This window comes from Oncorhynchus nerka, linkage group LG7 (genome assembly GCF_034236695.1).
Source record: "Oncorhynchus nerka isolate Pitt River linkage group LG7, Oner_Uvic_2.0, whole genome shotgun sequence".
NCBI classification, from domain to species: Eukaryota; Metazoa; Chordata; class Actinopteri; order Salmoniformes; family Salmonidae; genus Oncorhynchus; species Oncorhynchus nerka.
Genome location: NC_088402.1, coordinates 48346513 through 48367048, shown reverse-complemented (window position 1 = coordinate 48367048; position 20536 = coordinate 48346513). Strand labels below are relative to the sequence as shown.

The 20536-nt window shown below is 46.1% G+C and overlaps 1 protein-coding gene across 1 annotated transcript in view; it reads left to right on the top strand.

Moving 5' to 3' along the window:
• The window catches only part of LOC115131844 (prickle-like protein 2), a 35182-nt gene extending 18077 nt beyond the window's left edge, over positions 1 to 17105 (top strand). The window contains exons 4-8 of the mRNA XM_029663870.2: positions 4592 to 4795; positions 5242 to 5428; positions 6797 to 6951; positions 7050 to 7821; positions 16042 to 17105. Coding sequence (XP_029519730.2) covers positions 4592 to 4795; positions 5242 to 5428; positions 6797 to 6951; positions 7050 to 7821; positions 16042 to 17045 — 2322 coding nt within the window. The 3' untranslated portion in view covers positions 17046 to 17105. The remainder of the gene's footprint in view (positions 1 to 4591; positions 4796 to 5241; positions 5429 to 6796; positions 6952 to 7049; positions 7822 to 16041) is intronic.
• Positions 17106 to 20536: the final 3431 nt, after the last annotated feature.

Here is a 20536-nt window from a genome sequence, read left to right as displayed (position 1 = left end):
GAAAGAGAGAATGACCACTTGGGAGAGATGAGGATCCCGGTGCCACCACCCCGCTGACCAGAAGCTCTCGGGGTGTGCGAGAACACGTGGACAGACGAAGAGAGAGCAGTAGGAGTAGCAGTGTTGTCTGTGGTGATCCATGTTTCCGTCAGTGCCAAGAAGTCGAGGGACTGGAGGGAGGCATAGGCTGAGATGAACTCTGCCTTGTTGGCCGCAGATCGGCAGTTCCAGAGGCTACCGGAGACCTGGAACTCCACGTGGGTCGTGCGCGCTGGGACCACCAGATTAGGGTGGCCGCGGCCACGCGGTGTGGAGCGTTTGTATGGTCTGTGCAGAGAGGAGAGAACAGGGATAGACAGACACATAGTTGACAGGCTACACAAGAGGCTACGCTAATGCAAAGGAGATTGGAATGACAAGTGGACTACACGTCTCGAGTGTTCAGAAAGTTAAGCTTACGTAGCAAGAATCTTATTGACTAAAATGATTAAAATGATACAGTACTGCTGAAGTAGGCTAGCTGGCAGAGGCTGCGTTGTTGACTATGTAGGCTAGCTGGCATTGGCTGCGTTGTTGACACTACACTAATCAAGTCGTTCCGTTGAGTGTAATAGTTTCTACTGTGCTGCTATTCGGGGCTAGCTGGCTAGCTAGCAGTGTTGATTACGTTACGTTGCGTTAAAAGAACGACAATAGCTGGCTAGCTAACCTAGGAAATCGCTCTAGACTACACAATTATCTTTGATACAAAGACGGCTATGTAGCTAGCTACGATCAAACAAATCAAGCCGTTGTACTGTAATGAAATGAAATGAAAAATGTGATACTACCTGTGGAGCGAAGCGAAATGCGACCGGATTGTTGAGTGCAGAAGTTCTGTTCGGTAGACGTTGGCTAGCTGTTGGCTAGCTAGCAGAGTCTCCTACGTTAAGGACGACAAATAGCTGGCTAGCTAACCTCGGTAAATTAAGATAATCACTCTAAAACTACACACTCTAAACTACACAATTATCTTGGATACGAAGACAGCAAGACAACTATGTAGCTAGCTAACACTACACTAATCAAGTCGTTCAGTTGAGTGTAATAGTTGTGCTGCTAATCGGTAGACGGTGGACTAGCTAACGGTGGACGTTAGCTAGCTGGCTAGCTGCAGGCAGTGTAGACTGCGTTAGGACGACGAAATACGATAATTACGCAATTATCTATGATACAAAGACGGCTATGTAGCTAGCTAAGAAGAAATTGCTAAGATTAGACAAATCAAACCGTTGTACTATAATGAAATAATGAAATGTAATACTACCTGCGGACGGAGTGCAGATGCGACCGCTCGCTCCAACCCGGAACCAACTGCAGTGCACTTCGTCAACCATTTTGAAAAGAAGGTCGACGACATCCGATCCTCGTTTGCTAAGTCAAACAACACCGCTGGTTCTGCTCACACTGCCCTACCCTGTGCTCTGACCTCTTTCTCCCCTCTCTCTCCAGATGAAATCTCGCGTCTTGTGACGGCCGGCCGCCCAACAACCTGCCCGCTTGACCCTATCCCCTCCTCTCTTCTCCAGACCATTTCCGGAGACCTTCTCCCTTACCTCACCTCGCTCATCAACTCATCCCTGACCGCTGGCTACGTCCCTTCCGTCTTCAAGAGAGCGAGAGTTGCACCCCTTCTGAAAAAACCTACACTCGATCCCTCCGATGTCAACAACTACAGACCAGTATCCCTTCTTTCTTTTCTCTCCAAAACTCTTGAACGTGCCGTCCTTGGCCAGCTCTCCCGCTATCTCTCTCAGAATGACCTTCTTGATCCAAATCAGTCAGGTTTCAAGACTAGTCATTCAACTGAGACTGCTCTTCTCTGTATCACGGAGGCGCTCCGCACTGCTAAAGCTAACTCTCTCTCCTCTGCTCTCATCCTTCTAGACCTCTGCTCTCATCCTTCTAGACCTATCGGCTGCCTTCGATACTGTGAACCATCAGATCCTCCTCTCCACCCTCTCCGAGTTGGGCATCTCCGGCGCGGCCCACGCTTGGATTGCGTCCTACCTGACAGGTCGCTCCTACCAGGTGGCGTGGCGAGAATCCGTCTCCTCACCACGTGCTCTCACCACTGGTGTCCCCCAGGGCTCTGTTCTAGGCCCTCTCCTATTCTCGCTATACACCAAGTCACTTGGCTCTGTCATAACCTCACATGGTCTCTCCTATCATTGCTATGCAGATGACACACAATTAATCTTCTCCTTTCCCCCTTCTGATGACCAGGTGGCGGGTGCATCTCTGCATGTCTGGCAGACATATCAGTGTGGATGACGGATCACCACCTCAAGCTGAACATCGGCAAGACGGAGCTGCTCTTCCTCCCGGGGAAGGACTGCCCTTCCATGATCTCGCCATCACGGTTGACAACTCCACTGTGTCCTCCTCCCAGAGCGCTAAGAACCTTGGCGTGATCCTGGACAACACCCTGTCGTTCTCAACTAACATCAAGGCGGTGGCCCGTTCCTGTAGGTTCATGCTCTACAACATCCGCAGAGTACGACCCTGCCTCACGCAGGAAGCGGCGCAGGTCCTAATCCAGGCACTTGTCATCTCCCGTCTGGATTACTGCAACTCGCTGTTGGCTGGGCTCCCTGCCTGTGCCATTAAACCCCTACAACTCATCCAGAACGCCGCAGCCCGTCTGGTGTTCAACCTTCCCAAGTTCTCTCACGTCACCCCGCTCCTCCGCTCTCTCCACTGGCTTCCAGTTGAAGCTCGCATCCGCTACAAGACCATGGTGCTTGCCTACGGAGCTGTGAGGGGAACAGCACCTCAGTACCTCCAGGCTCTGATCAGGCCCTACACCCAAACAAGGGCACTGCGTTCATCCACCTCTGGCCTGCTCGCCTCCCTACCACTGAGGAAGTACAGTTCCCGCTCAGCCCAGTCAAAACTGTTCGCTGCTCTGGCCCCCCAATGGTGGAACAAACTCCCTCACGACGCCAGGACAGCGGAGTCAATCACCACCTTCCGGAGACACCTGAAACCCCACCTCTTTAAGGAATACCTAGGATAGGATAAAGTAATCCTTCTCACCCTCCCCCCTTAAAAGATTTAGATGCACTATTGTAAAGTGGCTGCTCCACTGGATGTCATAAGGTGAATGCACCAATTTGTAAGTCGCTCTGGATAAGAGCGTCTGCTAAATGACTTAAATGTAAATGTAATGAGAAATACATTGATTTGGGGTTCACTTACACTACCGTTCAAAAGTTTGGGATCACTTAGAAATGTCCTTGTTTTTTAAAGAAAAGCACATTTTTTGTCCATCAAAATAACATCATATTGATCAGAAATACAGTGTAGAAAATTGTTAATGTGAGTCAGAAGTTTACATACACTAAGTTGACTGTGCCTTTAAACAGCTTGGAAAATTCCAGACAATTATGTCATGGCTTTAGAAGTTTCTGATAGGCTAATTGACATAATTTTTGTAAATTGGAGGTGTAGCTGTGGATGTATTTCAAGGCCTGCCTTCAAACTCAGTGCCTCTTTGCTTGACATCATGGGAAAATCCCAAAAAATCAGCCAAGACCTCAGAAAAAAATTATAGACCTCCGCAAATTTGGTTCATCCTGAAACATTTGACCCAAGTTACACAATTTTAAGGCAATGCTACCAAAGACTAATTGAGTGTATGTAAACTTCTGACCCACTGTGAATGTGATGAAATAAATAAAAGCTGAAATAAATCGTTCTCTCCACTATTATTCTGACATTTCACATTCTTAAAATAAAGTGGTGATCATAACTGACCTAAGACAGGGAATTTTTACTAGGATTAAATGTCAGGAATTGTGAAGAATTTAAATGTATTTGGCTAAGGTGTATGTAAACTTCCGACTTCAACTGTATATGCATCCTTTCTAACATACTGTTCTCATTAACCTGTGGTTAGTTATTCACAATTTTTGATGAACAAATAAGGTTTGCATGTACAGTGGGGCAAAAAAGTATTTAGTCAGCCACCAATTGTGCAAGTTCTCCCACTTTAAAAAGATGAGAGGCCTGTAATTTTCATCATAGGTACACTTCAACTATGACAGACAAAATGAGAAAAAAATCCAGAAAATCACATTGTAGAATTTTTTATTAATTAATTTGGCAGACTTAAGATGGCAAAAAACAACATTTGAAAGTGTACTGACCCTGGTGCTAGAGGGGGGGGGGGGGGTACGCAGCTGGAGGATGAATGTTTGAAGGGGTACGGGGCTATAAAAAGTTTGGGAACCACTGCACTAGGGGACAGTGCAAATGGGATAAAATCTTTGCCACAGCAAATCAAATATTTGAAAATAATCAGCTTGCCTTGGTATTCTGTTTGATGTCTAATCAGAAGGATTAGCCATAGAAGCCCTTTTGTGATTAGGTCATGCACATTTAAAAAGATTGGATTATTTATATCATGTAACTGGCGTCTTGCTCCCCCTCCCCCTCGGTCAATTCCTTTCTTTGACTCTCTCTTTCTCTCTCTTTTCATCTATTTATCTCTCACTCCCTCTCCCTGTCTCCCCTGCCTCCCCTCCCTTTCTCGCTCTCTCTCTCTCAGTGTGGGGGCCAGATAAATGGAGGGGACATTGTGGTGTTTGCGTCACGGGCAGGCCACGGCCTGGTGTGGCACCCTCACTGCTTTGTGTGCAGCATGTGTGAGGAGCTCCTGGTGGACCTCATCTACTTTCACCAGGAAGGGAAGATCTACTGCGGCCGGCACCATTCAGAGATGCTCAAACCCCGCTGCTGTGCCTGCGATGAGGTGAGCCCGGCTGGGGTGGTGGGAGGGTTGGCTGGGTTAGCTGGAGCTCAGAAGGTTGAGATTGGGTTTAAGGTGGTGGGAAGTTGGGAGGAACTGGAGCTGGAGCTCAGAAGGGTGAGATTGGGTTTTACAGGGTAAAGAGTGTTGAGGGATCTCATCCGTCCTTCCACATCTCAGTTATCCAGCTCTGCAGAGGTTTTGCTCCGTTTGACTGAGTCTTATTTCTGCTGCTAAGATGCGTGCAAGCCCAGAATCTGTCTATCTCTCTCCCCCTCTGGTGTTCTATGGTTTGACAGTCTGTTCTCTGTCTCTCCTGCATATTATATTTCATTGTCTTTGCTGATGAGCTTGGTGTCTCTCTAATAGCTTTAGATGATTTTGCTGATGATTATCTTTGCGCTCTCTCTCTCTGTCTGCCTGTCACTCTCTCTCACTCTCTTTTTTAGATTATTTTTGCTGATGAGTGCACAGAGGCAGAAGGCAGGCACTGGCACATGAAGCACTTCTGCTGCTATGAGTGTGAGGCTCCGCTGGGCGGCCAGCGCTACATCATGAAGGATGGACGTCCACACTGCTGCCACTGCTTCGAGTCCCTGTATGCAGAGTACTGTGACGCCTGCGGTGAACACATAGGTACATGGTTCTAGATGTTTCCTAAACACGATTTATACATGCTTACTGCACTCTTCTCTTTCTTTCTATTGATTATTATCAGATTGTACGTTTAGACATGGAAATAGATAAATCATGCAAAGATTCTATTCTTCAAAACGCACCTGCATCCTTTTCCTGTTTTTCTGTCTTTCTCTGTCTCTGCCACTCTCTCCACTGCTGTTCATCTCCTGCCATCCCACTCAGTCTCTCTTGGTAACTTTATATCAATCCCCGTTTTTCTTTATAGCATTTCTTCCCTTGCTCTATTTTTCACCCTTTCTTTGTCTCTGTGTCTCTTTACATGTATCTTACCCCCTGTCTTCCAGCCTCTCTCTTTGACTGTGTTGTTCACACACTCTATAAAACTCACTTTGTCTTTCTCTGTGTCATTACCGCCATCTCTCCATGTCTCAACTCATTTCATTATTGACATGTTTTTTTGTGTGACAAAACACAATGGCGTCATTCAAGGACCCTGTAGTCGTTAAGAGAGAATAGTCATAAAATCTGAGATAGAAATCCATAGCTTCAAGCATTCATGACTAAAGCTTATAATAGAAAACATTACATACCAATTTACAGTAGAAGTCATTTTGAAAGCAGCTGTCACTCGATAGCAGAACAGAACACTCAGAGCCATGTGCATCATTCAGCTGTGCTAAGACATGACTGGCTAGGGAAATGAAGGTGGTTATTATCTGCTGCCCAGAATCCAGTTAGACAGGGGGAAGCTATGAGCCATTCAGACCCAGAGGATGCCATGTTGTGTCCAGATGGACCATGTGAAATATTATTAGTTCCCTTGGTTTAGGAGAAGGGCTTTCTATAAATGTATTTTTAAATTATTATATAGACCGCATAATCCCAGTTTTGGGTAAAATCACAATATCAGTTTGTACTGTACTTAATTTCTTCATCCAGTAAATATCATTAAAATATTTTGCAGGCTCATATTTTACAGATTAGCTGTTGGCTTACTGAGGAGTGATACAGTCTCACTGTAGATAATGGGTTTATTAGACTCAGTATGTGATATCCCAACACTGACACCTTATTAGTAGTAAGTAGTAGTATTATTTCAAATTCTAATCGTAACCGGTGTGAAATGGCTAGCTAACTAGCGGGGCGCACGCTAGCAACATTTCAATCGGTGAAGTTACTCGCTCTGAGACCTTGAAGTAGTTGTATTCCTTGCTCTGCAAGGGCTGCGGCTTTTGTGGAGTGATAGGTAACGATGATGTGTGGGTCGCAGTTGTTGACGTGTGCAGAGGGTCCCTGGTTCAAGCCCAGGTAGGGGCGAGGAGAGGGATGGAAGCCCATAATGACAGGATCTAATCCTTTCCCCAGGCATTGACCAGGGCCAGATGACATATGACGGGCAGCATTGGCACGCCACAGAGGAGTGTTTCTGCTGTGCCCGCTGTAAGCGTTCCCTCCTGGGGCGCCCCTTCCTGCCCAAACAGGGACAGATCTACTGCTCACGCTCCTGCAGCACCGGACAGGTGAACAACCACCACTTGACTGAATGTTCAGTTGACCATTGTATAGTATGTGTATTTTATATGTATTTCAATTATATGTTATAAATTCCATCAATCAGGACCCAGACGAGTCAGACTCATCTGACTCGGCCTTCCAGAGTGCCCGCTCCCGTGAGTCTCACCACAGCATCAAGATTCTAAAACCGGAGCGCCGAAATGCCGAGCAGGAGCGTCGCCAGCCAGCACCCATGACTGATCGTCTATCTGTTGAGGTGGAACCGCTGTCTATCCAAATGGACCGTCTGAGCCTTGGCTCTAGCCGCACACCCAGTCACGCCCCCAGCTGCACCCCTAGTCTCAACCAAGTGTGGATGAGCCGGGATGAACCTTACCCCCCAGCCTATGAGACAGCCAACGAGGGCTCCCAGCAGGATGCCTCTCCAACCCCCAATTCCCTGCTCCTGGGCCTGTGTAACCCCAGGAAAGGCTACAGCCCCAGCTCCCACAACCCCCTGCCCCCAGCCCAGAGCCCTGTCAACCCAGGAAAAAGGCCTGAGTCCAGAGCTAAAGTGCAGGGCAACACGAAGCGAACGCCCATGGCGGCACTGAGGGGTCAATCCTTCCAGGACAACTGGATCCACCACAGCCAAGACGAGTTCCGCCCACCCAAGCTGAGGACCCAGATGAGCTTCAACGAGGTGTCCAGCCAAGGCCAGGGCTTCTCGGACAAGAGGAACATCAGCATGCATGGCTTCCAGAAGGACAGCAGGCCCCCCCTGACCAAGAACAGGAAAGCAATGAGCAATGGCATGAGCTTCACAGAGCCCCTCACCCCTCTGGAACAGACCCCCCGAGGATCTATGGAGTCTCTGGCCCTGTCCAATGCTACAGGTACTGTACCCTCTCAACTGAGTTTAGAAGCTACATTGTAGACAAGGGGCTTTATTTTCGGCGGGTGTTAAGCCAGCACAATTGTCAAATGCATGCTTGTTTTGCAATTTCGACCTGTTAAAGCCAGCACTCTTCTGTTTTCAAACCCTAGCATCAGGATTGGTAAATGACCTAGCTTGCGCTGAGGTGGGAGGTTTGGCAATATTTGGGGTGTAGCCTTAAAAACTTGTGCAAATTTCAGGTAACGCTGGTCCCCACGATCTAATGAAACATTCTGGCAATGTTTAACCTCTAGCGACGAGCAATCCCATATCCGGGAGCGTAATCATAGCCTCAAGCCCATTACCATAACGCAACGTTTCCTATTCATGAAAATCGCAAATGAAATGAAATAAATATATTGAAACACAAGCTTATCCTTTTGTTAACAACACTATCATCTCAGATTTTCAATATATGCGTTTACAGCCAACGCTAGACAAGCATTTGTGTAAGTTTAGCATGGCATAATGCTATGCTAGGCTGTGCTGGCAGCAGGCAACATTTTCACAAAAATAAGAAAAGCAACCAAATTAAATAATTTACCTTTGAAGAACTTCAGATGCTTTCACTCAGGAGACTCCCAGTTAGATAGCAAATGTTCCTTTTTTCTAAAAATAATATTTTTGGAGGCGAGAAATCGACCGAAAATACTTCAACTATAACGCCGAACTTTTTTCAAAATTTGCTCCATAATATCGACAGAAACACGGCAAACGTTGTTTAGGATCCATCCTCAAAGTGTTTTTAACATATGTATTCAATAATATATCCGTGGAGGCAGTTGGTTTCTCATAAGAAACTATTGGAAAAATGGCTACCTCAGTATTTTACGCAACGTTTTCTCCGGGAGACACCATGCGTCCACTCGCCCTATATGGTCTCTTACAGCCATTCTCCAATGGAAATGCCTAAAAAGACGTCACAAGGCTGCAGACACCTTGGGGAAAACGTGGAAAACGTAAGCTGACTCCTAGCTCCTCCGCAGCCATATAAGGAGTCATTGGCATGAGGCTGTTTCAAAAAATGTGGCACTTCCTGATTGGATCTTTATCTGGGTTTCGCCTGTAACATCAGTTCTGTGGCACTCACAGACAATATCTTTGCAGTTTTGGAAACGTCAGAGTGTTTTCTTTCCAAAGCTGTCATTTATCTGCATAGTCAAGCATCTTTTCCTGACAAAATATCTTGTTTAAAACGGGAACGTTTTTCATCCAAAAATTAAAATAGCACCCCCTATATCCAAGAAGTTAAAGAACAAATTGGGCCTCCCGAGTGGCGCAGTGGTCTAAGGCACTGTATCGCAGACACGGTCGCCAGGTGTACAGTGTTTCCTCTGACACATTGATGCGGCTGGCTTCTGGGTTGTGTGAAGAAGCAGGGCGGCTTGGGTGGGTTGTGTTTCGGAGGACACACGGCTCTTGACCTTCCCCTCTCACGATTCCATACGGGAGTTGCAAGGATGAGACAAGACTGTAACTAACAATTGGATACCACGATATTGGGGAGAAAAAATAGGTAAAAAAATAACAAATTAAATGTGTTCTAGGAACATTCTTGCAACATCTGGCGAATGCTTTATGCAAACATTCTATAATCATCAGTACGGCTGGACAGTTTGTGTGTCATGAAAACATTTGCCACGACCTATCAAATGTTCTGGGAACTTTCACAGAACCAATTCTGGTTTGCTGGGAAAACATTACAGGTACATTGTGTTATTATATTACCTAGAAACCTACTGAGAATGTTTGGGGAATGTTCTGTGGTGGTTGTTACAGATGTTGTGCACAACATTTTAGTGAATGTTAGGAGAACATACCAATGATATTTCCTTAAAAAAAAACGTTTTTAGGATGTTATCATCCTAATGTTAGATAAAACTAGAACTAGAACGTATTGGGAATCTTAGCTAATGTTCTGGGAATGTTCCCGGTTTGCTGAGAAGACTATCATAAAAGGTTTGGCTCATGTGACTGCTTTGAAATAAATCTTAATTACCAAGTTGGGGAGCATCTATGTTTTATATATGTGGGCTATTGTACATTATTTTATCCAGCTACTGTTATTATTTGCATGTATGTAAAAACCCCTCCATGCCCATCATTGAACGAGAGATAGGATGATCCGGTGACACTCGTATTTAAAAACATTTAAGTGAATATCCTGTAACAATAGCTCGTTTTCTGTTTTTTTTAGATTAAAAATCAAGCCCTTATTGCAGGGGTTCCCAAACGTTTTTGTCCCGTGGCCCCATTTTGATGTCTAAAAATTCTCGTGACCCGAACCATGTGAAACAAATTATGTAATTAACAGCCTATGTTTACTTTTTTAATTGGGGCTACGCAGTCAATTGCAAAACCTTCTAACAGTATTTCTGAACTCACCATCATGTACTTTAAATGTGGGGCTATGACAATTGCAAATTAGTCTGACATAATTTCTCTTATCTCACCAGCACTAATGAGATGGGTGTGCTTAATGCATGTCCCGTCGGAGCTTCTCAAAGTCAGGGGGCGTGGTTGACAGTGCACACCTCATCCAACCTGGATCGATATTTGTTTTTAATGCAGACGAGAGTACTGAATCAGCGTACCATGAGTTGCAATGTCACGTTCTGACCTTAGTTCCTTTGTTCTGTTTTTGTTTTAGTATGGTCAGGGCGTGTGTTGGGGTGGGCAGTCTATGCTCTTTTTTCTATAATTTGGGATTTCTGTGTTTGGCCTGGTATGGTTCTCAATCAGAGGGAGCTGTCAATCGTTGTCCCTGATTGAGAACCATACTTAGGTACCCTGGTTTCACCTTTGAGTGGTGAGTCATTCTTTTCTGTTCAGTGTTTTTTGTATTTACCGTTCAGGACTGTTTTGTTTCGTTCTCGTTATTTTGTGTTCATGATAATAAATTATCAATATGGACACTTACCACGCTGCGCATTGATCCTCCTCTTCTTCCAACAACAACGGCCGTTACAGAATCACCCACCACAACCGGTGGTACCCAGGAGCAGCGGGTTCAAGACTCCTGGACTTGGGAGGAGATCTTAGATGGCAAGGGACCCTGGGTACAGCCGGGAGAATATCGCCGCCCCAAGGCAGAGCTGGAGACAGCAAAAGCCGAAAGGCGGTGGTATGAGTCGGCTAGGACGAGAGGCAGCCCCAAAAATGTCTTGGAGGGGGCACACTGGGAGTGTGGCTAAGTCAGGTAGGAGACCTGAGCCAACTCCCCGTGCTTACCATGGAGAGAGGTGGACCGGGCAGGCACCGTGTTATGCCGTGAGGCGCACGGTGTCCCCGGTGTTCAGGCATAGCCCGGTGCGCTACATAGCAGCGCCTCGTATCGGCCGGGCTAGAGTGGGCATTGAGCCAGGTGCCATGAAGCCGGCTCAGCGCATCTGATCTCTGTGTTATTTTGTGTTCATGATAATAACACATGGGATACTTACTTCAGTGCGTCGTCTCCTCGGGCTGACCTTAGTTCCTTTGTTTTGTCTTTGTTTTAGTATGGTCAGGGCATGAGTTGGGGTGGGCAGGGGTCAATCAGAGGCACATGGCACCAGCCCTGCGCATGGTGTCCCCGGTTCGTCAGCACAGCCCAGTGTGGTCTATTCCACCTCGCCTCACGGGCCTGTCTACGGGGAGCATCCAGCCAGGTAGGGTTGTACAGGCTCGGTGCTCGAGACCTCCAGTGCGCCTCCACGGTCCGGTCTATCCGGTGCCTCCTCCACACACCAGGCCTCCGGTGGCAGCCCCCCGCACCAGGCTGTCTCTCCGTCTCTTCCCTACAGGTGCTCCCATCTGTCCTGAGCTGCCAGAGTCTCCCGTCTGTCCTGAGCTGCCAGAGTCTCCCGTCTGTCCTGAGCTGCCAGAGTCTCCCGTCTGTCCTGAGATGCCAGAGTCTCCCGTCAGTCAGGAGCTGCCAGAGCCACCTGTCAGTCAGGAGCTGCCAGAGCCGTCCGTTACTCCGGTGCTGCCGGAATCGCCCTTCACTCCGGAACTGCCGGAATCACCCGTCTCTCCGGCGCTGCGCCTCTTCACCCGGAGTGTCCGGAATCTACACTGCTCAAAAAAATAAAGGGAACCTTAATGTAACTCAAGTCAACCATTTCAGCTGTTGTGCAAATGGAATAGACAACAGGGAAATTTTCACTCCCGGAGCTGCCGGAATCTCCCGTCCATCCGGGACCCGTGGCTCAAATGGTCAGGGTCCCCAGTCCTGCATTTGCCAGAGGTCATTCACTGGCGCCCTGTGAGCTCTTCACAGATGAAAGCAGGTTGCCGATTCCGTGGAGAACGTTCTGCTGCCTAAAGAGGCCACGGAGGCGGGTTGAGAGGGGACAAAGACTATGGTGGAGTGTGTCAGTGTCATTGATGCTAACCAAATCTCCTCCAGGTCCAATTGAGCACATCTGGGACATCATGTCGCTCCATCCAGAGCCACGTTGCACCACAGACTGTCCAGGAGTTGGCGGATGCTTTAGTCCAGGTTTGGGAGATGATCCCTCAGGAGACCATCCACCGCCTCATCAGGAGCATGCCCAGACATTGTAGGGAGATCATACAGGCACGTGGAGGCCACACACACTACTGAGCCTCATTTTGACTTGTTTTAAGGACATTACATCAAAGTTGGATCAGCCTGTAGTGTGGTTTTCCACTTTAATTTTGAGTGTGACTCCAAATCCAGACCTCCATGGGTTGATAAATTTGATTTCCATTGATAATTTTTGTGTGATTTTGTTGTCAGCACATTCAACTATGTAAAGAAAAAAGTATTTAATAAGAATATTTCATTCATTCAGATCTAGGATGTGTTATTTTAGTGTTCCCTTTATTTTTTTGAGCAGTGTATGTTAACAGGCAGACCTTATTTACATAAGTATTCAGACCCTTTGCTATATGACTCGAAATTGAGCTCTGGTTCATCCTGTTTCCATTGATCATCCTTGAGGTGTTTCTACAACTTGATTGGAGTCCACCTGTGGTAAATTCAATTGGTTGGACATGATTTGGAAAGGCACATACCTGCCTATATAAGGTCCCACTGTTGACATTGAATGTTAGAGCAAAAACCAAGCTATGAGGTCGAAGGAATTGGCCGTAGAGCTCTAAGACAGGATCGTGCCGAGGAAAAATCTGGGGTAGAGTATCAAAACATTTCTGCATCATCAAAGGTCCCCAAGAACACCATGGCCTCCATCATTCTTAAATGGAAAAAGTTTAGAACCACCAAGACTGTTCTTAGCGCTGGCCGCCCAGCCAAACTGAGTAATCGGGGGAGAAGAGCCTTGGTCAGGGAAGTGACCAAAAACTCAATGGTCACTCTGACAGAGCTTCAGACTTCCTCTATGGAGATGGGAGAACCTTCCAGAAGGACATCCATCTCTGCAGCACTTCACCGATCAAGCTTTTATGGTAGAGTGGCCAGACAGAAGCCACTCTTCAGTAAAAGGCACATGACAGCATGCTTGGAGTTTGCCAAAAGGCACCTAAAGACTCTCTGACCATGAGAAACAAGATTCTCTGGCCCAACGGTGAAGCATGGTGGTGGCAGCATGGGGATATTTTTCAGCAGCAGGGACTGGGAGACTAGTCAGGATCGAGTGAAAGATGAACGGAGCAAAGTACAGAGAGATCCCTGATGAAAACATGCTCCAGAGCGCTCAGGACCCCAGACTGGTGAGAATGTTCACCTTCCAACAGGACATCCACCCTAAACAAACAGCCAAGACAACGCAGGAGTAGCTTCGGGACAAGTCTCTGAATGTCCTTGAGTGGCCCCGCCAGAGCCTGGACTTGAACTCAATCGAGAGACCTGAAACTAGCTGTGCAGTGACGCTCCCCATCCAACCTGACAGAGCTTGGGAGGATCTGCAGAGAAGAATGGGAGAAAATCCCAAAATACAGGTGTGCCACTCTTGTAGCATCATACCCAAGAAGACTCAATAATGTAATCGCTGCCAAATATACTTCAATCAAGTACTGAGTAAAGGGTCTGAATACTTGTGATGTGATTTTCTTTTTTGCAAAATTTTATAAAAGCCTGTTGTGCTTTTTCATCATGGGGTATTGAGTGTAGATTGATGAGGGGAAATCCATTTTAGAATAAGGCTGTAATGTAACAAAATGTGGAAAAAGTCAAAGGGTCTGAACACTTTCCAAATGCACTGCAGTTTTACAAACAGGCATAGGCAATGTAGTTTACAATTGGAGTTACTGTTAAGGCTTTCTTCCGATGAAAGAGAGGAGGACCAAATTGCAGCGTGGTCGATTATTAAACATCTTTATTAAAGATGATAACGAACATTACAAAAACGTAACGTGAAAAAACCGAACCAGCCCTATCTGGTGCAAACAAACACAGAGACAGGAACAATCACCCACGAAACACTCAAAGAATATGGCTGCCTAAATATGGTTCCCAATCAGAGACAACGATAAACACCTGCCTCTGATTGAGAACCACTTCAGGCAACCATAGACTTTTCTAGATAACCCCACTATACCACAATTCCAATTCCTACAAAAACCCCAAGACAAAACACACCACATAATTAACCCATGTCACACCCTGGCCTGACCAAAATAATAAAGAAAACACAAAATACTAAGACCAGGGCGTGACAGTTACCTGCTTACATATCTCCAAGTTTGGCGCTCAGCTCTTTTGCCTGCCATTTGCTCTCAGTGTATCCATTATAGCACAGTGGGTGTATAATACAATGCGTCCATATTGCAGAGGAGACATTCATAACTAGAGTGCAGAGGCCTGCCCGCCATCCTGTGATAGATGGAGCCCCATTTTGTGTCGCCCTCTTGATTGCTAGCTATAGAATCAATTCTTAGTTTCACAGTGTAATCTGACAAAGGTGTTGATGTGAGAGTGTGCCAAGAGTGTGCAAAGCTGTCATCAAGGCAAAAGGGTGGCTACTTTGAAGAATCTCAAATATAAAATATATTTAGATTTGTTTAACACTTGTTGGGTTACTACATGATTCCATATGTGTTATTTCATAGTTGTGATGTCTTCACTATTATTCTACAATGTAGAAAAATAAAGAAATAAAGAAAAACCCTTGAATGAGTAGGTGTACAAACTTTTGACTGGTACTGTATATGTATAACCAGGATTTTGGAAAATCTCCCGCTACCTCATTTTCTTATCAGGCGACCCCTAGTTTGGGAAATGCTGCCTAATAGGCCACCCTTACCCTACTACAGTACATTGAAAGCTGGTTCAACAGCAATGAGTCTAGTGACTTTCTTATACTGGCCTAGGGTGGCAGGTAGCCTAGCGATTAAGAGCATTGGGCCAGTAACCAAAAGGTCGCTGGTTGAATTCCTGAGATGACTTGGTGAAAAAACAGTTGATGTGCCCTTGAGCAAGGCACTTAGACCTTAATGCTCTGGATAAGAGCATCTGCTAAATGTATTTGTATTTCCATGCATTCGTCAAGTAGCCTGTTTCTAAATGGTCTACTTGTGAGGCATTATTCACATAGGCCTACCTGCAGTGTATAGGCTACTCCATTTGGCTTGTATCCACCCCCACCTCTTGTCCGGTAATCCAACATATGTGCGGCTCCTCCAAACATATGCAAATGATTCAGTCCTATAACAGCAGGCCTAGGTTATATCTTGCTTATTGATTACGTGCCTCACACATAGAATACAATTTACAGGAGCCTAGTATTTTTTATTTGAGGATAAGTGCGACGAGTAAAGGCCTATACTATACTGAAGCCAATTACAACAACGTTGACTGTCAACACTCAAAACATATTGAGCAAACACAGATCTTTTTTTGTTTTAATATTGCTGTTACTTGTTACTGTAGCCGATGCTATTTAATAAACTGTATCAATCCACAATGGACTAGGAAAATAATATTCGGTGACCACAGCCGAATTGGAGTTGATGATGACGCAAAGACCATCAATAAGCAACAGAACTTGAGACAATGGCATGCAGTATTGACCAGTGAGGGGTCAAGGACTCGTCACACCTATCATTTATTTATTCATCAAAACCCAGCCCTTTCGAGCCACTGTCAGCTATTGAGTTTATAATTCCCTCAGTAAAAATAGTACAAATATTTGATAATATGATAATAGGGATCATGAATGATTATTTAATACCTTCAATATCTATATACATGAATAACCTGTGTGTGTATCTTTCCCAGGTAACTCACTGGATGGGGTAAGTAAGCGTCAAGAGCACCTGTCCCGATACTCCATGCCAGACCTTAGTAAGGACTCTGGGATGAATGTGTCTGAGAAGAGTAACATTGGCACACTGGGTTCCTCTGTCCAGTTCCGCAGCTCTGAGTCCCTGACCTCTCGGCCCTACGGGTACCTGAATGCACCTGTGCAGGTGGGGTACCCCCTGGGGTACTGGGATTCCCCCCAGCCCCTGGCCTTTAAGGGTACAGGTCGCGTGGGCCTAATAGGGAGTAGTGGTAACCTCCGCATGACCCCCATGAGTGAGAGGATCCCTCGTCGTCGGCCAAAAGGGCCAGAGCCCATACAGCAACAACAACCAACACAATCACGGCGACGCAAACACTGTGGCAATGGTAATGATGGAAACGGCAACCACCGCAGCAGCGGTCGCCACTACCGGCGTTCTCGACGCTCACGCTCTGACAATGCCCTCCACCTGACGGCCGACCGGGGAAGTCATATGATGGAACCCCCGCACCGTCGTGTTCAGGAGGACTATGACCGTTTCCCCGCCGGCCGTACCGCCCGGGACCTGTTTGGGGTGGAGGGCATAGGCGGGTACAGACAGCAGCCTTACAGACCCTGCCCCCGCACCACCTCAGACCTCACCCTGCACAATGCAGCGGGGGGTGGGGGGATGCAGCCGCTGGGCCTTGGGGGACCACACTTGGGTGGGGAGGGATACGGGGAGGGGGCAGACCCCTGGTGCTCCAGCTGCTCCTCATCCTCTGAGTCTGAAGAAGACAAGGGTTACTTCCTGGGGGAGCCCATCCCCAGACCTGTCCAGCTACGCTACCTCCACAATGAGGAGCTGCGCCACAGATACAGCCCTACAGGGATGGGAGGGATGGGGGTCCCCCATGGACCCATACATGGACCCCTACATGGAGGAAACCAAGGGCAGCTGCACGGACAGCTCCACATGCGCCAGAGGAGGAAGAGCAAGAACTGCATCATCTCATAGATAGAGTTAGGGATTGTGAGAATGGAGAGAGAGGGAGTGGGAGGGTGACAGAGAAAAAGAAAGTGAGAAAGAAAGGAAGGAGAGGGAGTGGGAGGGGGGAGAGAAAGGGGGGAGAGAGAGTATATGAAATAGTGATCGTGTGTGTGTGTCAAAGAGAGGCCTATATATATTTGATGTGTGTGAGTTACACAACTAGCTCTATGCGGTGGGGGGGGGGGGGTATACACCTACACAGTATGAGCTAATCAGGACAAGAAGCCTGCAATGGAGTCAGGTGACTAACAATTGGCAAAAACATCACATTTGTATTGTTAACCGTATATTATTATATAGCCCAAGAAAGGTCACAGCATTTGATTGATAAATAGAGTGTGTGTGTGTGTGTGTGTGTGTGTGTGTGTGTGTGTGTGTGTGTGTGTGTGTGTGTGTGTGTGTGTGTGTGTGTGTGTGTGTGTGTGTGTGTGTGTGCCTTCCACAGATACATAACAGAAATATGGGACAAATTCATAACATTTTACTGCTGTAGTGAATTTACCAGCTGTTATTTAAAACCAGTTTAACAATGTCTAGAAATTGGGTTTATGCATGCATAATGTTCAGTACGTCAACAAGGCATACAGATAATAGAGCAATTCATTGCAATTCATGCTGGAGTTTACCAACTCTTTAGCATTATTTTTTCTGTCTTGAAACCGACAAGGGATAAATTCACCATGTCTGTAAAGTTTAATGAATGCTCCTAAATGACTCAGTTTCAAATAAGTATTGGTACACAACTCCAAGAGCACTAATGGCTGAAGTGCTCACATATTTTATGTATCTACTGGACCTTGGAAAACCACCTGAGTGGACCCTCTCATAGCATTGACCAACCAATGACTTATAATCAGTCCATCACTTACTAAGGAGAACCAAAAACTGTCTGGCAAACACCACAGCCCTCCAAAACCAGTCAGCTGGAAGTGCGATTGCGGACGATGTGTGCTAGATAGATGCCATACAGTGTTGTCGTTTACCTCAGTGGAAACCAAGAGCTGCTGGATCTACAGTACAGTTGGCTAGCAGATTGTGTTATCATCCTGTATAAATAGCCGTTGAACCTAACTACACTGCCCTGCTCTCCACGCTTACCAAGGACAGCTCTAGCCTACGCTCCTTGGCCATTCAGGCACAGTAACGTCCTGTATAGTCCTGTTTTCTCCCGCAACATGCTTTGTTTTTCAACGTTATAATATTACTACTAGATAAAACAGATAATAACAATAATAATACCTGTTAAATGTATATAACAGTAAAATAAATGTTATTTAAGTTTTGGATGTAGTAATGTAAATGTTCTGTACATAATGGTCCTAAATATTTATATATATTTTGTAACTACAGAACCATTATTTGTATAACATGATGTAGAGATAGAAAAGGCTTGCATGTTTATTTGTTGATGTTGTGTCATATTGGAATTAAAGTGGATTTCAATGAGCAATGGAAATGTCACATCTTTTGGTGACACGATAACAATAACCATGTTTAATAGGCCATTATAAATGTTTATAAGTGTATATGAATGCTGTAATGCTGCTTGTTCCAGATTTCTGTGGTTGGTTCTAGCTGGAATCCCATGTTGTTTTGGTTGACTGACAGTCTCCGTTCCTCCGGACACCGCTCCAAATACTGGTGTGGAAATACGATCTGTTCATTACCAGTCTGCTGTTATTAGACTGCCTTACTGGCTGGCTGCTTAGTGATCATACATCAATCTAAACGCAGCCAAAAAAGAAATGTCCTCTCACTGTCAACTATGTTTATTTTCAGCAAACTTAACATGTGTAAATATTTGTATGAACATAACAAGATTCAACAACTGAGACATAAACTGAACAAGTTCCACAGACGTGACTAACAGAAAGGGGGGATCAAAATCTAAATTAAACAGTCAGCATCTGGTGTGGCCACCAGTTGCATTAAGTACTGCAGTGCATCTCCTCCTCATGGACTGCACCAGATTTGCCAGTTCTTGCTGTGAGATGTTACCGCACTCTTCCACCAAGGCACCTGGCAAGTTCCCGGACATTTCTGGGGAGAATGGCCCTAGCCTTCAACCTCCGATCCAACAGATCCCAGACGTGCTCAATGGGATTGAGATCAGGGCTCTTCGCTGGCCATGGCAGAACAATGACATTCCTGTCTTGCAGGAAATGCCGCACAGAACGAGCAGTATGGCTGGTGGCATTATCATGCTGGAGGGTCATGTCAGGATGAGCCTGCAGGAAGGGTACCACATGACGGAGGAGGATGTCTTCCCTGTAACGCACAGCGTTGCGATTGCCTGCAATGAACAAGCTCACTCCGATGATGCTGTGACACACCGCCCCAGACCATGATGGACCCTCCACCTCCGAATCGATCCCGATCCAGAGTACAGTCCTCTGTGTAATGCTCATTCCTTCGACGATAAACGCAAATCCGACCATCACCCCTGGCGCGACTCGTCAGTGAAGAGCACTTTTTGACAGTCTTGCCTGATCCAGCGACGGTGGGTTTGTGCCCATAGGCGAAGTTGTTTCCGGTAATGTCCTGCCTTACAACAGGTCTACAAGCCCTCAGTCCAGCCTCTCTCAGCCTATTGTGGACAGTCTGAGCACTGATGGAGGGATTGTGCGTTCCTGGTGTAACTCGGGCAGTTGTTGTTGCCATCCTGTACCTGTCCTGCAGGTGTGATGTTCGGATGTACCGATCCTGTGCAGATGTTGTTACATATAGTCTGCCACTGCGAGGATTATCAGCTGTCTGTCCTGTCTCCCTGTAGCACTGTCTTAGGCGTCTCACAGTACGGACATTGCAATTTATTGCTGTGGCCACATCTGCAGTCCTCATGCCTAGGGCACGTTCACGCAGATGAGGGACCCTGGGCATCTTTCTTTTGGTGTTTTTCAGAGTCAGTAGAAAGGCCTCTTTAGTGTCCTAAATTTTCATAACTGTGACCTTAGTTGCCTACCGTCTGTAAGCTGTTAGTGCCTTAACAACCGTTCTACAGGTGCATGTTCATTAATTGTTTATGGTTTATTGAACAAGCATGGGAAACAGTGTTTAAACCCTTTACAATGACGATCTGTAAAGTTATTTGGATTTTTACAATTTATCTTTGAAAGACAGGGACGTTTCTTTTTTTGCTGAATTTACATGCTCAATACGATGGCCCTGAGCTGACTGCTGCACACATTGACCACCTTTATTGGGTAAATGAGAAAAATATGTAGATCAGGTTGATTTAATACTGTAAATATAATTTTATGCCATTTAGCAAGTTAAATGCATACATTTTACATACGGGTGGTCCCGGGATTCAAACCCAGTATCCTGGCATTGCATGCGCCATGTTCTACCAACTGAGGTACAGAGAATTTGCAGTTACTGGTAGATCGGGGTGATTTGCAGATCAGGGGGTCTAGGGAATAGCACTATACAATACAACACTGAATCAAACACCCATA